General features: G+C 49.5%; 1 protein-coding gene across 3 annotated transcripts in view; it reads left to right on the top strand.

Annotated features, from left to right (window-relative positions):
* Window positions 1-9885, top strand: part of NLRP12 (NLR family pyrin domain containing 12) — a 33106-nt gene extending 23221 nt beyond the window's left edge. For 2 of the 3 annotated variants that reach the window (XM_032171685.2, XM_032171684.1), the window contains exons 6-10: window positions 197-367; window positions 2686-2856; window positions 4862-5032; window positions 7747-7917; window positions 9336-9423. In XM_032171685.2, the coding sequence (XP_032027576.1) occupies window positions 197-367; window positions 2686-2856; window positions 4862-5032; window positions 7747-7917; window positions 9336-9423 (772 nt within the window). Of the gene's footprint in view, window positions 1-196; window positions 368-2685; window positions 2857-4861; window positions 5033-7746; window positions 7918-9335 lie in introns of all 3 variants that reach the window. The other variant, XM_032171686.1, reaches the window with a different exon arrangement.
* Window positions 9886-19902: the final 10017 nt, after the last annotated feature.

The raw sequence follows: 19902 nt of genomic DNA, 5'->3' as shown, positions 1-19902 counted from the left end.
CAGGAGGCTGAGGCAGGAGGATCATGTGAGCCCAGAGGTCGAGGCCTCAGTGAGTTGGTATCACTCCACTGAACTTCACCCTGGGTGACACAGCAAGAACCCTTTCCTACATAATAAGATAAACAGGCTGGGGCATGAGTGATCAGGACACAGAAAGGCAAGATGGCGCCCCCTTCAACCTCTCCTTCCTCCCGAGGTTGAGGAAGTGTCAGCTGGAGTCCGGGGCTTGTCAGGAGATGGCTTCTGTGCTCAGCACCAACCCACATCTGGTTGAGTTGGACCTGACAGGAAATGCACTGGAGGATTTGGGCCTGAGGTTACTGTGCCAGGGACTGAGGCACCCCATCTGCAAACTACGGACTTTGTGGTGAGTTCTTCCTGGGGTCAACTATAATAAAATGGCAAATCTCTTCATATTGAATGACGGCATAAAAATGCATCCATAGGGTTCGGGCACAGTGGCTCACACCTGTAATCTCAGCACTTTGGGAGGCCAAACAGGGCAGATCATCTGAGGTCAGGAGTTCGAGACCAGCCTGGCCAACATGGCAAAACCCCGTCTCTACTAAAGAGACAAAAATTAGCCGGATGTGGTGGCACATGCCTGTAATCACAGCTACTCAGGGGGCTGAGGCAGGAGGATCACTTGAACCTGGGAGGCATAAGTTGCAGTGAGCCGAGATCACGTCACTGCACTCCAGCCACGGTGACAGAGTGAGACTCCATCTCAAAAAACAAAGTAGAATGGTGGCTGCCAAGGCCTAGAACAGGAAGAAATGGGGAGTTACTGTTTAACAGGAGCAGAGGTTCCATTTCGGAAGATGAAAAAGTTCCAGAGATGGGCCGGGTGCAGTGGCTCACGCCTGTAATCCCGGCACTTTGGGAGGCCAAGGCGGGCGGATCACCTGAGGTCTGGAGTTCAAGACCAGCCTGACCAACATGGAGAAGCCCCGTCTCTACTAAAATACAAAATAAGCCAGGCATGGTGGCACATGCCTGTAATCCCAACTACTCGGGAGGCTGAGGCAGGAGAATCGCTTGGACCTGGGAGGCGGAGATTGTGGTGAGCCAACACTGTGCCATTGCACTCCAGCCTGGGCAACAAAAACGAAACTCCGTCTCAAAAAAAAAAGTTCCAGAGATGGATAGCAGTGATGGTTGCCCAGTAACTTGAAACTACTTCATGCCACTGAGTCAGTCAGCCCTCTGTGTCCATGGGTTCTGCATTTGTGAATTTCATCAACCATGGATCAAAAATATTCAGAAGGGTTGGGCGCAGTGGCTCACGCCTATAATCACAACCTCTGGAAGGCCAAGGCAGGAGAATGACTTGAGCGCAGGAGTTCAAGAGCAGCCTGGGAACCAGTGAGACTTCATCTCTACAAAAAATAAACATAATTAGCCGGGTGGCGTGGTATGTGCCTGGAGTCCCAGCTATTCAGGAACCTCGGAGGCCAAGGCTACAGTGAGTTGTGATCAAGCCACTGTACCCCAGCCTGGGTGACAGGGTGAGACCCTGTCTCAATAAACATATAATAAAAAGTAAATGTAATTGTGGCAAAATACATGCAACATAAAATGTACCATCTTCCCCAGTTGTTTCTTGTTCTGCCCCAGTATGATCTGCAGGAACCATCTTGAACTTTTTTCTTTTTTCTTTCTTTTTTTTTTGAGACAGGGTCTCACTGACTCACAGAAGCTTGAGTGCAATGATGTGATATCAACTTTCTGAAGCCTTGACCTCTGGGGCTCAAGCGATCCTTCTGCCTCAGCCTCCCAAAGTAGCTGGGACTACAGGTGTGTGCTACCACGCCAAGCCAATTTTTCTTTTTTTTTTTCTTTTCTTTAATAGAGACAGAGTTTCGCCATGCTGACCAGGCTGGTTGGAACTCCTGGGGTCAACCAATCCTCCTGCCTCAGCCTCCCAAAGTGTTGGGATTACAGGTGTGAGCCACCACCATGGCACCCAGTCAGCACTTTCTTTTTTTTTTTTTTTTTTGAGACAGAGTCTCGCCCTGTGGCCCAGGCTGGATTACCGTGGCTCTCCATCTCAGCTCATGCAATCTCCACCTCCCAGGTTCAACGATTCTTGTGCTTCAGCCTCCCGAGTAGCTAGGATTACAGATGCCTCCCACCATGCCGGCTAATTGTATTTTCAGTAGAGATGGGGCTTTACCATGTTGGCCAGGCTGGTCTTGAACTTCTGACCTCAGGTGATTTGCCCACCTCGGCCTCCCAAAGTGCTGGGATTACAGGCGTGAGCCACCACACCCAGCCCTTTTACCCACTTTTAAATTAGGTTGTCTAAAAATGCATTACTGTTAAGACTGGGGGCTTGGGCGCAGTGGCTCACGCCTGTAATTCCAGTCTTTGGGAGGCTGAGGCAGGCGTATCACTCAAGGTCAGGAGTTCGAGACCACCCTGGCCAACATGGTCAGAAACCCTGTCTCTACTAAAAATACAAAAACTAGCCAGGCATGGTGCCACACGCCTGTAGTCCCAGCTATTTGGGAGGCTGAGGCAGGAGAATCGCTTAAACATGGGAGGTGGAGGTTGCAGTTGAGCTGAGATGCACCATTGCACTCCAGCCTGGGTGACAGAGTTAGACTCCGTCTCAAAAAAAAAAAAAAGAAAGAAAAAGAAAGGAAAACCTCCACAATGCTTGTTGAATTGGACTTTGTGCAGGCTAAAGATCTGCCACCTCACTGCTGCTGCCTGTGAAGAGCTGGCCTCAACTCTCAGCGTGAACCAGAGCCTGAGGGAGCTGGACCTGAGCCTGAATGAGCTGGGGGACAGTGGGGTGCTGCTGCTGTGTGAGGGCCTCCAGCATCCCATGTGCAAGCTCCAGACCCTCCGGTGAGTCCCGTTTTGCTCACCACGCTAGGAGTCCCAATCCATGAATGCAGCCCTGTCACCTGGGATCACGGAGGCCAGGTTGCCTCTGATCCTAAACTGTAGCTACTACATCAGCTTTTTTTTTTTTTTGAGACAATTTTGCTCTGTCGCCCAAGCTGGAGAGCAGTGGCGCGATTGCAGCTCACTGCAACCTCCGCCTCCTGAGTTCAAGCGATTCTCCTGCCTCAGCCTCCCAAGTAGCTGAGATTACAGGCGCCCACCACCATACCCAGCTAATTTTTTGTATTTTTAGTAGAGACGGGGTTTCACTGTGTTAGCCAGGATGGTCTTGATCTCCTGACCTCGTGATCCTTCCATCTCGGCCTCCCAAAGTGCTGGGATTACAGGCGTGAGCCACTGCGCCCGGCCAATTTTTGCTTATTTTTTGTAGGGACAAAAAATTTTCGATTTGTTGCCTAAGCTAGTGTCAAACTCCTGGCCTTAGGAGATCCTCTGGCCTTGGCCTCCCAAAGTGCTGGGCTTACAGGTGTGACCCACTACACCCAGCTGGACACCCTTTCTAATCCCCAGCTAAGACCTGGGTTCCTAGATTTATAATCCTATGTGACCTCCTGCTTCCCCTCAGCATCATTTATTGAAATTTGAATGCCGGGCGAGGTGGCTCACGCCTGTAATCTCAGCACTTTGAGAGGCCAAGGTGGGAGGATGACCTAAGGTCAGGAGTTCAAGACTAGCCTGGCCAACATGGTGAAACCCTGTCTCCACTAAAAATATAAAAATTAACCAGGCATGGTGACAGACACCTGATATCCAGGTACTCAGGAAGCTGAGGCAGAATTGCTTGAGCCCGGGAGCCGGAGGTTACAGTGAGCTGAGATTGTGCCACCACACTCCAGCCTGGACGACAGAGCAAGACTCCATCTAAAAAAAAAAAAAAAAAAAGATTGTAATTTGCGTCTATGTGTGTGTGGTGGCATTCCACAAGTATAGGAGCTATGCCAACTGTATCTCCTAGTGACTAGTACAAAACGTAGGTAGAGGTGCTCAAAAATACACACTGTGTATTTTTTTATCAAGGCACCAGCAAAAAACAACAACAAAAAAATCACACGCGCGGCTGGGCGCGGTGGCTCACGCCTGTAATCCCAGCACTTTGGGAGGCTGAGGCGGGTGGATCATGAGGTCAAGAGATCAAGACCATCCTGGCCAACATGGTGAAACCCCGTCTCTACTAAAAATACAAAAATTAGCTGGGTGTGGTGGTGGGCACCCGTAGTCGCAGCTACTCAGGAGGCTGAGGCAGGGGAATCACCTGAACCCATGAGGCGGAGGTTGTAGTGCGCCGAGATCACACCATTGCACTCCAGCCTGGGCGACATTGTGAGACTCTGTCTCAAAAAAAAAAAATTTGTAGATGGAAGGCTGAGGCGGGTGGATCACCTGAGGTCAGGAGTTCGAAACCAGCCTGACCAACATAGTGAAACCCCGCTTCTACTTAAAAATACAAAAATTAGCCGGGCATGTTGCCACATGCCTGTAATCACATCTACTTGAGAGGCTGAGGCAGGAGAATCGCTTGAGCTTGGGAGGTGGAGGTTGCAGTGAGCCAAGATCGCATCATTGCTCTCCAGCCTGGGCAACGAGAGGGAAACTCCATTGCAAAAAGAAAAAAAAAAATTTTTGTACAAACAAGTTGTTGGTTGTCCAGACTGGTCACAAACTCCTGACCTCAAAGAACCCTCCAGCCTCAAGCCTCCCAAGATGGTGGGATGACAGGCATGAACCAGGGCACCTGACCTGATTCTTAGTTGCTTCCTTCTGTTCTCTTATTCCTCCCTTCCTCTCGTCTTCCTACTTCTGTCTTCTTTTTCTTTTTGTCTCTCAAGGGTAGAAACTGAATCTGTCCCTCTGTCTGCAACCAGCGCAGGGCTTGGCACAGGGCCCTCCCAGCAGATGTTCGCAGGAGGAACACCTCCCACTCCACCCTCGCATCCTGTCTTTGCAGGTTGGGCATCTGCCGGCTGGGCTCTGCCGCCTGTGAGGGTCTTTCTGCGGTGCTCCAGGCCAACCAAAACCTCCGGGAGCTGGACTTGAGTTTCAACGACCTGGGAGACCGGGGCCTGTGGTTGCTGGCTGAGGGGCTGCAACATCCCGCCTGCAAACTCCAGAAAATGTGGTGAGTGTCGGGGAGTTACGGGGTGGCAGTGCTCATGTTTGGACGGTGGAAGCGCTTTCTCATCCTTCATTTTTCTATTTATGAACCATCCTGCTTCACTACAAAAGATTCAGGTATCAAAAAGAGAGGTGGAAAGAAAAGACAGGAAGTCTCTCTGAACTTATTCTGATTTGGGGGTGCTGCCCGACTTAAAATTTTAAAAACTTAAGGCCGGGCACGGTGGCGCATGCCTGTAATCCTAGCACTTTGGGAAGCCGAGGTGGGTGGATCACCTGAGGTCGGGAGTTCAAGACCAGCCTAACATGGTGACACCCTGTCTCTACTAAATGCAAAAAAAATAGCCGGGCCTGGTGGCACATGCCTGTAATCCGAGTTACTTGGGAGGCTGAGACAGGAGAATCGCTTGTACCTGGGAGGTAGAGGTTGCAGTGAGCCAAGATCATGCCATTGCACTCTAGCCTGGGCAACAAGAGTGAAACTGTCTCAAAAAAAAAATAAATAAATAAAAAATGAAATGTAAAAATTACAAAAAAGAGGCTGGGCATGGTAGCTTAACGCCTGTAATCCCAGCACTTTGGGAGGCCGAGGCGGGTGGATCACCTGAGGTCAGGAGTTCGAGACCAGCCTGACCAAAACGGTGAAACACCATCTCTACAAAAATACAAAAATTAACCCAGCATGGTGGCGCATGCCTGTAATCCCAGCTACTCAGGAGGCTGAGGCAGGAGAATGACTTGAACCTGGGAGGCGAGATTACAGTGAGCTGAGATCACACCACTGCACTCCACTCCAGCCTGGGTGATAGAGCAAGACTCTGTCTCAAAAACAATAATTCAGGCCGGGCGCGATGGCTCATGCCTGTAATCCCAGCACTTTGGGAGTCTGAGGTGGACGGATCATGAGGTCAGGAGTTCGAGACCAGCCTGGCCAACATGGCCATCTCTATTAAGAATACAAAAATTAGCCTGGCGTGGTGGTGGGTGTCTGTAATCCCAGCTACTCAGGAGGCTGAGGCAGGAGAATCGCTTGAATCCAGGAGGTGGAGGTTGCAGTGAGCCGAGATCACATCGTTGCACTCCAGCCTAGATGACAGAGCAAGACTTTGTCTCGAGAAAAAAAAATAATAATAATTCAATCTGGTGCTCTGTAAATTCCAGTCAAATGTTAATTGTGACTTTCTCCCTCACCTTTCTCTAGGCCAGCTGTAGCCCTAATCTGAAGGATTTAGAATGGGATGAGGCATCATCTAGTTTATTTGGTGCTTTTTTTTTTTTTTTTTTTTTTAAACAGTGTCTCACTCTGTCACCCTGGAGTGCAGTGGCACGATCTTGGCTCACTGCAACCTCCACCTCCCGGGTTCAAGCAATTCTCCTGCCTCAGCCTCCTGAGTAGCTGGGATTACAGGCATGAACCATCTAGCCCAGATATTTTTTTTTTTTGAGACGGAGTTTTGCTCTTGTTGCCCAGGCTGGAGTGCAATGGCACGATCTGGGCTCACCGCAACCTCTGCCTCCCGGGTTCAAGGGATTCTCCTGCCTCAGCCTCCCAAATAGCTGGGATTACAGGCATGCGCCACCACCCCGGCTAATTTTGTATTTTTAGTAGACACGGGGTTTCTCCATGTTGGTCAGGCTGGTCTTGAACTCCCGACCTCAGGTGATCCGCCCGCCTTGGCCTCCCAAAGTGCGGGGATTACAGGTGTGAGCCACCATGCCTGGCCTAGACCAGATAACTTATTTTTATTTTATTTTTTTTGAGACAGAGTCTTACTCCGTCACCAGGCTGGAGTGCAGTGGCACAATCTCGGCTCACTGCAACCTCTGCTTCCCAGGTTCAAGCAATTCTCCTGCCTCAGCCTCCCGAGTAGCTGGGATTACAGACACGTGCCACCACGCCCAGCTAATTTTTCTATTTTTAGTAGAGACGGGGTTTCACCATGTTGGTCAGGCTGGTCTCGATCTCGTGACCTCGTGATCCACCTGCCTCGGCCTCCCAAAGTGCTGGGATTACAGGCATGAGCCACCGCGCCCGGCCCAGATAATTTTTAAAATGTTTTGGAGGCTGGGCATAGTGGCTCACGCCTATAATCCCAGCACTTTGGGAGTCCAAGGTGGGTAGATCACTTGAGGTCAGGAGTTTGAGACCAGCCTGGCCAACATCGTGAAACCCATCTCTACTAAAGATACAAAAATTACGGCCGGGCACAGTGGCTCACATCTGTAATCCCAGCACTTTGGGAGGCTGAGGTGGGCGGATCACGAGGTCAAGAGATTGAGACTATTCTGGCCAACATGGTGAAACCCTGTCTCTACTAAAAATACAACAATTAATTGGGTGTGGTGGCTCGAGCCTGTAGTCCCAGCTGCTGGGGAGGCTGACGCAGGAAAATCGCTTGAACCTGGGAGGTGGAGGTTGCAGTGAGCCGAGATCGCGCCACAGCACTCCAGCGTGGGCAACAGAAGGAGACTCCATCTCAAACAAAACAAAAATGAAAGGATACAAAAATTACCCACGCTAATTGGTGGTGGTGCACGCCTGTAATCCCAGCTACTCAGGAGGCTGAGGCAGGAGAATCGCTTGAACCTGGGAGGCAGAGGTTGCAGTGAGCTGAAATCTCACCACTGTACTCCAGCCTGGGCAACAGGGTGAGACACTGCCTCCAAATAACGTAGTAGCCTCTGATGTTACCTTAACCAACTCCTTATCTTCACCAGGCTGGATAGCTGTGGCCTCACAGCCAAGGCTTGTAAGAATCTTTACTTCACCCTGGGGATCAACCAGACCTTGACCCACCTTTATCTGACTAACAACGCCCTAGGGGACACAGGTGTCCGACTGCTTTGCAAGCGGCTGAGCCATCCTGGCTGCAAACTCCGAGTCCTCTGGTGAGGAATGATTACCAGTTCTTTCTGGAGGAGGCTGGACATTGGGCTGGGAGCACGAGGGTAGATAAGCTGGATGGACAAATACGTTACGCACTGGTGTATGCAATTAGGGGGCATACAGATGAGGCCAAATATTACCTATGTCATTTACTGGCTGTGTGACCTTGGATAATTTCCTTGTCTGTTGAAGGGGACCATCGTGGCTCACCAATTGCATTGGAGGTCACTGTAATTCGAGTGAGAATCTAGAATTACTCTGCTTGGGTTCAAACTCCAATTGCTAGGCCGGGCGAGGTGGCTCAAGTCTGTAATCCCAGCACTTTGGGAGGCCTAGGCAGGCGGATCACGAGGTCAGGAGATCGAGACCATCCTGGCTAACACAGTGAAACCTCGTCTCTACTAAAAATACAAAAAACTTAGCCAGGCATGGTGGCGGGCGCCTATAGTCCCAGCTACTCAGGAGGCTGAGGCAAGAGAATGGAGTGAACCCGGGAGGTGGAACTTGCAGTGAGCGGAGATCGCGCCACTGCACTCCAGCCTGGGCGACAGAGCAAGACTCCATCTCAAAAAAAAAAAAACTCCAATTGCTTTTTTTTTGGACGGGATCTTGCTGTCGCCCAGGCTGGAGTGCAGTGATGCAATCAAAGTTTAGGCTGGGTGCAGGGGATGGCACCTGTAATCCCAGTACTTTGACAGGCTGAGATGGGAAAATTGCCTGAGTTCAGGAATTTGAGACCAGCCTGGGCAACATGGCAAAATCCCATCTCTCTACACACACACACACACACACACACACACACACACACACACACACACACACACCCCAGGTGTGGTGGCACACACCTCTAGTCAAAGCTACTCACGGGGCTGAGGTGGGAGGTTCCTTTGAGCCCAGGAGTTCGAGGCTGCAGTGAGCCATGATTACGCCACTGCACTCCAGCCTGGGTGACAGAGCAGGAACTTGTCTCAAGAAAAAAAAGGCTGGCCGGGCGCGGTGGCTCACGAGGTCAGGGGTTCGAGACCAGCCTGACCAACATGGTGAAACCCCATCTCTACTAAAAATACAAAAATTAGCTGGGCGTGGTGGCAGGTGCCTGTAATCCCAGCTACTCAGGAGGCTGAGGCAGAATTGCTTGAACTTGGGAGGCGGAGGTTGCAGTGAGCCGAGATCACACCACTGCACTCCAGCCTAGGTGACAGAGCGAGACTCTGTCTCAAAAAAAAAAAAATTATGCAAGTTAACACAGCTTGGGGACTTGTGTGTAGCATGCGGTAAGCCTACTTTCCAGCAGCGTTGGGTGGAATTTCTGGAGGATCATGGAATGATCTTATCACAGTAGTGCACAATAGATACTTAAGGCTTATTAATTGAATGCCACAGTAGTGGACTGGAATAATATCAACTCTTGTATCCACAGGTTATTTGGGATGGACCTGAATAAAATGACCCACAGTAGGTTGGCAGCGCTTCGAGTAACAAAACCTTATTTGGACATCGGCTGCTGAATGGTCCTATCTGCTGGCTGTCCCCTGAGATCTGGACAGAGGAAGATGGGAGGGTGCTCATCACCCCCACAGCATAATGATCAGGCTCCTTCCTAGAGACAAACTCATGCAGATTGAGATCAAAAGTCCCTCTGCTTGGATCAAATTAATGTTTGACGGAGCTGGCCAGGCGCAGTGGCTCATGTCTGTAATCCCAGCACTTCAAGTGGCCGAGGCAGGTGGATCACGAGGTCAGGAGTTTGAGATCAGCCTGGCCAAAATGGTGAAACTGTGTCTCTACTAAAAATAAAAAAAAATTAGCCGGGCGTGGTGGCGGGCACCTATAGTCCCAGCTACTCGGGAGGCTGAGGCAGGAGAATCGCTTGAACCCGGGAGGTGGAGGTTGCAGTGAGCCGAGATCGCGCCACTGCACTCCAGCCTGGGCGACAGAGTGGGACTCCGTCTCAAAAAAAAAAAAAAAAACAAAAAAACGTTTGACGGAGCTTTAAGGGATGACCAACTAAGAGAGGTTTGATGGCCCCTAACAGGAGGGGTAAAAGCCCAACAGGGGCCAGGTGCGGTGTCTCACGCCTGTAACCCCTGTACTTTCGAAGGCGGAGGCAAGATGCTTGCTTAAGTCCAGGAGTTAGAGACCAGTCCAAGCAACATAGCAAGACTCCACCATTACTAATTAGCCAACTACTATTAATTGGTACAATTAATTACCCAGGGGTAGCAGCACACACCTGTAATCCCAGCACTTTGGGAGGCTGAGGTGGGCGGATCACTAGGTCAAGAGATCAATACCATCCTGGCTAACACGGTGAAACCCCATCTCTACTAAAAATACAAAAAATTAGCTGGGTGTGGTGGCATGCACCTATAGTACCAGCTGCTGGGGAGGCTGAGGCAGGAGAATCACTTGCACCTGGAAGGCAGAGGTTGCACTGAACCGAGCTCATGCCACTGCACTCCAGCCTTGGCGACAGAGCGAGACTCCATCTTAAAAAAATAAATAAATAAAAATAATTCCGGGTGTGGTGACTCATGCCTGTAATCCCAGCACTTTGGGAGGCCAAGGAGGGCAGATCGCCTGAGGTCGGGAGTTCAAGACCAGCCTGACCAACATGGAGAAACCCCATCTCTAATAAAAATATAGAGTTAACCAGGTGTGATAGTGCACACCTGTAATCCCAGCTACTCGGGTGGCTGAGGCAGGAGAATCACTTGAACCCGGGAGGCAGAGGTTGCAGTGAGCCAAGATCACGCCATTGCACTCCAGCCTGGATGACAGAGTGAGACTCCATCTCAAAAAAAAAAAAAAAATCCATATTCCCTTGGCCGGGTGCAGAGGCTCACGCTTGTAATCCCAGCACTTTGGGAGGCCAAGGCGGGTGGATCACAAGGTCAGGAGTTTGAGACCAGCCTGGCCAACATGGGGAAACCCCATCTCTACTAAAAATCCAAAAAAAATTAGCTGGGCATGGTGGTGGGTGCCTATAATAGCAGCTACTCAGGAGGCTGAGGCAAAATAATCGCTTGAACCCGGGAGGTAGAGGTTGTGGAGCCAAGATCATGCCATTGCGCTCCAGCCTGGCAACAGCGCGAGACTCCATCTCTTTAAAAAAATAAAATTAAAAATTAAAAAATTTAAAAAAACCCCTCAACTAATAATCCCCAAGCTGCCCATAGAAAAGATGACAGGAGGCCCAGGTAGGTCAAATATAAGGAAGAAGTCTTACTGGTTACCGTGGTGGACTCTTCCCACCAGTGGTGGCAGTATTGGAACAGAGGGTACAACTGCTTTATGAATTGCGGGTGCAAATAGCAAAACAAAACTCCCTTGCATTTGAGATCTTCAGTTCAGATACTGTGGAATGGGCAAAGCAGCTACAGGGGTTTGGAACACCTACAGGGGATAGTGGCCAGCAGCAGTGATAGGGAAAACAGCAACTAAGAACCTACTGCAGACCCCACGCGGTGGCTAAGCCTGTAATCCCAGCACTTTGGGAGGCCAAGCTGGGTGGATCACCTGGGGTCAGGAGTTGCAGAGCAGCCTGGCCACAGGGAGCAATCCCATCTGTACTAAAAAAAAATGCAAAAAATAGCCAGGCGTGGTGGCTCATGCCTGTAATCCCAGCTACTTGGGAGGCGGAGGCAGGAGAATCGCTTAAACTGGCAGAGGTTGTAGTGAACCAAGATTGTGACATTGCACTCCAACCTGGGCGAGAGAGCAACTGTCTCAAACAAAAAAACCTTCCAAAAATGAACTTAGGCCTGGCTCTGTGGCACACACCTGTCATCCCAGGGAGGCCACCCAGGGCAAGACGGTAAAGCCCCATCTCTACTAAAAGGAGGGATGTTTGATTCCCCTTAGGTTTCAGACCAAGCTGGCCAATGTATGAGACCCCAATTTCTATTAAACATTAGTGGAGCATGGGGGGGACACTCCTGTGATGCCAGCCACTAAGGATGGGGTGAGGGGGTGCTTATGTGGGAGGACCTTTTTTTTTTGAGACGGAGTCTCGCTCTGTCACCCAGGCTGGAGTGCAGTGGTGCAATCTCGGCTTACTGCAAGCTCCGCCTCCCGGGTTCACGCCATTCTCCTGCCTCAGCCTCTCTGAGTAGCTGGGACTACAGGCGCCCGCCACCACGCCCGGCTAATTTTTTTGTATTTTTAGTAGAGACGGGGTTTCACCGTGGTCTCGATCTCCTGACCTCGTGATCCATCCGCCTCGGCCTCCCAAAGTGCTGGGATTACAAGCGTGAGCCACCGCGCCCGGCGTGGGACATTTTGATCCAGGGAACTTGGGCCTGCAGGGAGCTGTGACAGTCTGGCTGTCACCCAGGCTGGAGTGCAGTGCACAATCTTGGCTCACTGCAAGCTCTGCCTCCCGGGTTCACGCAATTCTGCCTCAGCCTGGGACTACAGGCGCCCATCACCATGCCCAATTAATTTTGTATTTAGTAGATGTGGTTTCATATCTGTGGTGTTAGCCAGGATGGTCTTGATCTGACCTCATGATCAGCCTGCCTCGGCCTCTTAAAAGTACTGCCACTGCACCCGGCCTTATTTTTTAAACTTGTCTGAAATTCAAAGAGCAGAACTCTAAGTTCTAGCAGGGGTAGAAGGGAAGCACAAAATACTAACAAGTATTTTTATGCAATGTACTTGGGTCATAGAAGAAGCTTCAGTAACGCCAGACATGAGGCTCATGCCTGTAATCCTAGCACTTGTGGGTGGCAGAGGAACCCAATAGACCAGAAACACAACATGATGTTGTTCACATTTTATTTAAAAAATAGGAAAAGTGAGACTGTGGCAGGGCGGAAGCACTCCAGCCCATGCTCTGGCCAAACCCACTTCAGCCTTACATGCAGGCTGCCTACCAATTCAGGAATAGGGCCCCAAATTAATTCCCTTTAGGGCCAACCAGATTCCTCCCCGAACACCCCATCAAGCTTTTCCTGCCCTGTTCATATGCAGGTGAACCCCGGATCCTGCCCACCCCAGAATATACCAATTTTTATTATCTAAAATGGAGCATACAGACTGGTGCCCCGCAGACAAGCCCCAAACTCCAGGTCAGCGCTGAAGCTGCAGTCTGCGCCCACAGGCTCCCGTGAAGCAGGATGGTTCATGATGACCTACTCAAACAGGGACACCCCAAAATCGAAGCACTTCCCAGTACAGACAAGAGAAAGCGCCCCTATTTTGAGTATCCCAGTGTGAGCTCCTCGCAAGGATCTGCCATCACTGCGACTTTCCTGCCTACAAGAGGTTGGCCTCCAATCATCCAAGCACATGTTAAATATCAGCAATAAATTTGCTTGCTATGGGGGAAGAGGAAGTTACATATCAATTAACACCAACAGCAAAAAGTATTCCTTTCTTTGTGCATCCAGTCCCTTGATCGCAGCTGCTCTTTTTTTGAGAATGAGTCTTGCTCTGTCGCCCAGGTTGGAGTGCAATGGCGCCATCTTGGCTCACTGCAACCTCCACCTCCCAGGTTCAAGGGATTGTCCTGCCTCAGCCTCCCGAGTAGCTGAGATTACAGGCGCCCACCACCATGCCCGGCTAATTTCTGTAGAGACGAGGTTTCACCATGTTGATCAGGCTGGTCTCGAACCTCCTGATCTGCCCCCGCCTCAGCCTCCTCAGCCTCCCAAAGTGCTGGGATTACAGGCATGAGCCACCGTGCCCGGCGCAGGCGCACAGCCGCCCTTTGAACGTCCTCTTCCTTTCACCATCTAACCCAGATTCCCTCAGTTGTGTCAGGTGAAAGCCCAGGAGCCCCCTTCCCTTCCCCAGGTTTTCCAGCGCCATTACACCCGGACGCTGTAAGGGACCTGTACCCAAGACACTTTCCGGCTGGGAATCAAAACCACAGGCTCTTTAGTTCCTGCAGAAGACCGAGCTCCACGGCACCCGTTCATATGGGCGTCACCGGTGACGCTCAAATGTCGCAGCACTTTCCACTTGGACACCAGAATAGTGCTCCACATTTGAGGCCCACAGGGTGAGCAGCTTCATCGGCAAGAGCCGTGGTTAAGTTTAAATTACGAGGAAACGGCCATAGACACGGTCTAGGGCCATCCTGCTACCCACGCCCCCAACCAAAATGGCCTGTTCTCCCCACGTTGAGTTGTCTCAATCGGTAACACTCAAAAGATGGCGGCACTTTCACCAGAGAGCAGAAAGTGCCCCCACAGTTTGAGTGCCACAGGCTGAGGGGACGCGGCAAGGCGGCGATCGCAAGTGGAAGCACTTACCCATCAGAAGAGGCTTTTAAGCAAGGAGGTAGAGAGTAGCCCTTGATGAACTGTTGAAGGCCTACAAAACACGAATTAAACTACCCTTTCTTAAAAAGAAAAAAACAAGGCTTTCCACGTATGGATATTCAAAGCACTCCCCCGCCCACAGTCTCCAGATCCAAGCCATGAGGACTGAGTACAATGCAAGTAGGAACACGTGTGAGGGACAGTGGGGCCTTCGTCCTTAAGACTGAAAAAAATCACAGAAATAGAACAAAAGCACAGCCCGGCTGGGCGGAGTGGCTTAAGCCAGTAGTCCCAGCTTCTCGGAAGGCTACGGTGGTAGGACTGCTTGAGCCCAGGAGAGTTCGAGACCAGCTTGCATAACATAGCAAAACCCCATTTCTACAAAAAAAAAAAAAAGAAGGCAAAAAAACCCACACGGTAATGATGGTGCGCGCCTGTGGTCCCAGGTACTGGAGGCTAAAATGGTGAGTCCCAGGAGGTCGAAGCTGCAAGGTGCTATCATCCTACCTGTGCACTTCATCCTGGGCGACGATGGGATGCTGACCCTAAAAAATAAAGTAAAATAAAAGAAAATAAAATAACATGGCAATACTCACAGAAGCCAATGATACGGCCACGCCTCAGGTCTTCCAAAAAGAACAGTGCTCACTGCCGCTGGGTTCTTATATAGGCTGAGAGCCCATTCAACTTTGATAGGATTAAAACCCACCCCTTCCCACCCTCTCATTCCCCCTGGTCTCCGCCCCAAGCCACCCTGCTCCCTTTCATCCTAGCTTGCCTTAGTCAGACACACCTTCATAAATTTTTTCAAACACTGATTCAAATAGAAATTAGGTGATCCCTATTACTAGTAACGCCAACATGGATTCGTTATAAATACACTGGAAAACGCAGAGAAATACCCAGAAGAAAATCATTCCACCATCTGGGGGTTCAGTCACCCACTCAACAAATATTTAAATATAGTATTTTGGCCGAGCACAGTGGCTCACACCTGTAATCCCAGCACTTTGGGAGGCCGAGGTGGACGATCACTTGAGGCCAGGAGTTCGAGACTAGCCTGGGCAAGATGGCGAAACCCCGTCTCTACCAAAAAATACAAAAATTACCCAGGCATGGTGGTGCGCACCTGTAATCTCACTACTTGGGAGGCTGAGGCAAGAGAATTGCTTGAACCCGGGAGGCAGAGGTTGCAGTGAGCCAAGATTGTGCCACTGCATTCCAGCCTGGGGACAGAGTGAGACCCTGTCTCAAAAAATAAATAGGCTGGGCGCAGTGGCTCATGCCTATAATGCCAGAACTTTAGGAGGCCGAGGCAGGCAGATCACGAGGTCAGGAGATCGAGACCATCCTAGCCAACATGGTGAATCCCTGTCTCTACTAAAAATACAAAAGTTAGCTCGGCGTGGTGGTGGATACCTGTAGTCTCAGCTCCTCGGGAGGCTGAGGCGGGGGAATTGCTTGAACCCGGGAGGCAGAGGTTGCAGTGAGCCAAGATCGCGCCACTTCATTCCAGCCTGGGTGACAGAGTGAGACTCCATCTCAAAAATAATAATAATAAATTTTAAAAAATAAAAAAACTGGGTGCAGTGTGGCTCACACCTATAATCCCTGCTACTCAGGGGGCTGAGGTGGGAGAATCCTTTGAACCCTGGAGATGGAGGTTGCAGTGAGCCGAGATCATACCACTGCACTCCATTCTGGGCGACAGAGTGAGACTTAGTCTCAAAAAAAAAAAAAAAAGAGAGAGAAAAGAAAAAAACAGTGCGGCAGTGAACATTTTTGAGAGCAACTTTGATTAAAAAAAAAAAAAGTGGAAACATTTCTGATTTTATTTAATGAAACCACTAGAGTTTCTTTGACCTTGAGGCATAGAGAGGAACTCAAAAAGGTGGGGGGTGGAGAGGTAAGGAGGGGCTTGAAAATGGTAAGTGCTCAAAATAGTGAATGACTCAAGGAAGGGGAAGACTCAGGGCCCCAGGAAGCCGGGGTTTCCTTCCCATTTGTAATGCTAGCCAGCTGTGGGAGTATGTGCTCAAGCTTTCTGGTTAAACCAAGTTCCTTCATCAATGAAAATGTACAGCATTGCTGCAAAGGATGGCGAGAGATAGAAATGAGACAGCAAATAGCATGTCTGGCGAGAATCGCTAGAACCCAGGAGGCAGAGGTTGCAGTGAGCCGAGATCACGCAACTGCAGCCTGGGTGGATAGAGCAAGACTCCATCTCAAAAAAAAAAAAATTCTTGCTTTGGTCTTTGTCATGCTTGCGGGAGGTCAGTGCATATGTCCTGACCGCTGCTCAGCCATCCAGATTCCTATCTAACCTACTCACTCCTCTCACACTGCACCTGGATTTTCTGCTATTTGTGAACCACCTGGATGGTCTCTCGGGTATTTCCTAGAACTCAGCTTTTTCTCATCACCTCGTTTTGTCTTTGGAAATTTCTCCTTTAAGGGCGGCTTTCTTCTCCTGCCCTTGGGCCAGCACAGCAAGTTCATTGCTGACTTTTTTTTTTTTTGAGACGTGTCTCCCTCAGCCGCCCAGGCTGGAGTGCAGTGGCTCGACCTCGGCTCACCACAACCTTCGCCTCCCAGGTTCAAGTGATTCTCCTGCCTCAGCCTCCTGAATAGCTGAAATTATAGGCATGCACCACCACGCCGGCTAATTTTGTACTTTTAGTAGAGACGGGGTTTCTCCATGTTGGTCAGGCTGGACTCAAACTCTCAAACTCAGGTGATCTGCCTGCCTCGGCCTCCCAAAGTGCTGGGAATACAGGCGTGAGCCACCGCACCCGGCCAACATTTATATTTTTGAATATAAAAAATGTTATTAGTGCAACTGAATTTAATCAACATTCAACAAAGATGATTTTTAAGTGCATTTAAAAGACGACTGCAGGCAGTGGCTCACGCCTGTAATCTCAGCAATTTGGAAGGCTGAGGTGGGAGGATCTCTTGAGCCCATGAGTTCAAGGCTGCAATGAAGCCTGATCCTGCCACTGTACTCCAGCCCAGGCGACAGAGCAAGACCCCATCCCTGGAAAAAAAAGAAAAAAGAAAAGAAAAGAAAAGAAAAAAGATCCAGCTGGGCACGGTGGCTCATGCCTGTAATCTCAGCACTTTGGGAGGCTGAGGTGGGCGGATCACCTGAAGTCGGGAGTTCAAGACCAGCCTGGCCAGCATAAGAAAACCCCGTCTCTACTAAAAAATACAAAAATTAGCCGGGTGTGGTGGTGGGTGCCTGTAATCCCAGCTACTCAGGAGGCTGAGGCAGAGAGAAATGCTTGAACCTGGGAGGCAGAGGTTGCAGTGAGCCGAGATCACACCATTCACTTTAGCCTGTGTGACAGAGCAAGACTCTGTCTCAAAAAAAAAGAAAGAAGGAAAGAAAGGAAGAAAGAAAGAAAGGAAGGAAGAAAAAAAGAAAAAAAGAAAGAAGAAAAAATACATATATATATATAGAGAGAGAGAGAGAGAGATGCTGGTCTTGCTTTGTTGCCCAGGCTGGTCTCAAACTCCTGGGCTCAAGCGATCCTCTCACCTTGGCCTCCCAAAGTGCTGGGATTACAGGCATAATCCACCACACCTGGCCCAGTTTGACTTTTTTTGACAATTGGTAACATTGGTGGTGAGACCAGTTTAAGACTTGACCTTCCCCCCAACAACCAGGCTTGACGAGAAAAATCAAATTGAAAAAAATTTAAAATTCAAGATGCGCTTCTTAGGTTTTCTTTTTTTTTTTTTTTTTTTTTTTTGAGACGGAGTCTTTCTCTGTCCCCCAGGCTGGAGTGCAGTGGCGCGATCTCGGCTCACCGCAACCTCCACCTCCGGGGTTCACGCCATTCTCCTGCCTCAGCCTCCCGAGTAGCTGGGAATACAGGCGCCCGCCAACACGCCCGGCTAATTTTTTGTGTTTTTAGTAGAGACGGGGTTTCACCGTGTTAGCCAGGATGGTCTCGATCTCCTGACCTCGTGATCCGCCCGCCTCAGCCTCCCAAAGTGCTGGGATTACAGGCTTGAGCCACCGCGCCCGGCTGCTTCTTAGATTTTCATTCTGACCTGACAAGTATAGTTGATCTGGTCTTTTATTATTGTGGTAACTCAACACGCAAATTTAACGTAAAGCCTCAAATTGTAATAATTGTATTAACTATTAGTGAACTTTAAGTGTCAATTTATCTTTACTCTTAAATGAGCTCTTTGAAAAAAAAAAAAAATGACAGCCAGGGGCGGTGGCTCCCGCCTGTAATCCCAGCACTTTGGGAGGCTGAGGTGGGTGGATCACCTGAGGTCAGGGATTCCAAACCATCCTGGCCAACATGGCGAAACCCCATCTCTAGTAAAATACAAAATTAGCCAGGTGTGGTGGCGCATGCCTGTAATCGCAGCTACTTGGGAGGCTGAGGCAGGAGAATGGCTTGAACCTGGGAGGCGGAGGTTGTGGTGAGCCGAGATCATGCCACTGCACTCCAGCCTGGCCAACAAGACCGAGACTCCGTCTCAAAAATAAATAAATAAATAAAATAACAGAAGGAATCAGAAATCCCAAATATTTAGGACATGAGATTCCATAGCCCGTGCTTCTTGGGAGGAGGGGACAGATAGAGGAATCTTTGCCTCATCAGATGTTCTTCCTGCTGAGCTGAAAGGTCATCGTTTGCAAACCAACAGACCTCCTTGTCATGATAATCGCCCTGAAGCCTCACCCTGAAACCCAGCCCTTGCCATAATCTGCCCCAGCTGCCCATAACAATGAGATTAGCTTTCTTTTTGTAAACAGCCTAACAGTTTGAGAAATCCTTTAATGTACAATATTCATTTCTGTAATCCCATTTTTCTCTCAGTCACTGTTTATCTACAGCCTTTGGGTGGGTGCATGATAAACCTCCTTATGACATTAAGGGGAATTTACCATTTTATCCACCTTTTCTGCTATGGGATGAGTTCAGGAAGGATTCTTGCCAGACTAGAATAAACCCTTCCTCGGTTAATGGCTATTTTGTTTGCCTGTGTTCTTAACACTCCAAGATTTAATACACGTTGTTTAATATGTGGAACACCTAAAAGGTGCTGGCGTCCATCCTGGATTCGGGGGTGTGGGGGGGGGACATTGTATAAGAAAGATTAGACCAGGTGTGGCGGCCCAAGCCCGTAATCCCAGCATTTTGGGAGGTGAAGGGTGGCAGATTGCCTGAGCTCAGGAGTTTGAGGCCAGCCTGGGCAACATACTGAAACCCTGTCTCTACAAAAAAATGCTATGTATACATACTAGCCAGGCGTGGTGGAATTTTTTTTTAAATTAGAGATAGGGTCTTGGCCATGTTGTTCAGGCTGTTCTCAAACTCCTGGTCTCATCTCAGCCTCCTGAGTATGTGGGATTAAAGGCAAGAGACTCTGAGCCGAGAACACGCCATTGCACTCCAGCCTGGGAGACAGAAGAGAAACTCTGTCTCAAAAAAAAAAAAAAAAAAAAAGAGCCTCTGGGCTCTGCTATTTATTCATTTTTTAATTATTTATTTATTTTTATTATACTTTAAGTTCTGTGTTACATGTGCAGAACGTGCAGTTTTGTTACATAGGTACACACGTGCCCCTGCTGGTTTGCTGCACCCATCAACCTGTCACCTACATTAGGTATTTCTCCTAATGTTTTCCCTCCCCTAGCCCCCCCACCCTATTTATTCATTTTTGTTTCATAAAGAGCCAGTTTTACTCTGT

The sequence above is a fragment of the Hylobates moloch genome, unplaced genomic scaffold, assembly GCF_009828535.3.
Source record: "Hylobates moloch isolate HMO894 unplaced genomic scaffold, HMol_V3 SCAFFOLD_12, whole genome shotgun sequence".
NCBI lineage: Eukaryota > Metazoa > Chordata > Mammalia > Primates > Hylobatidae > Hylobates > Hylobates moloch.
Note: the sequence above shows the minus strand (reverse complement) of the source record. Positions and strands in the feature narration are given on the sequence as shown.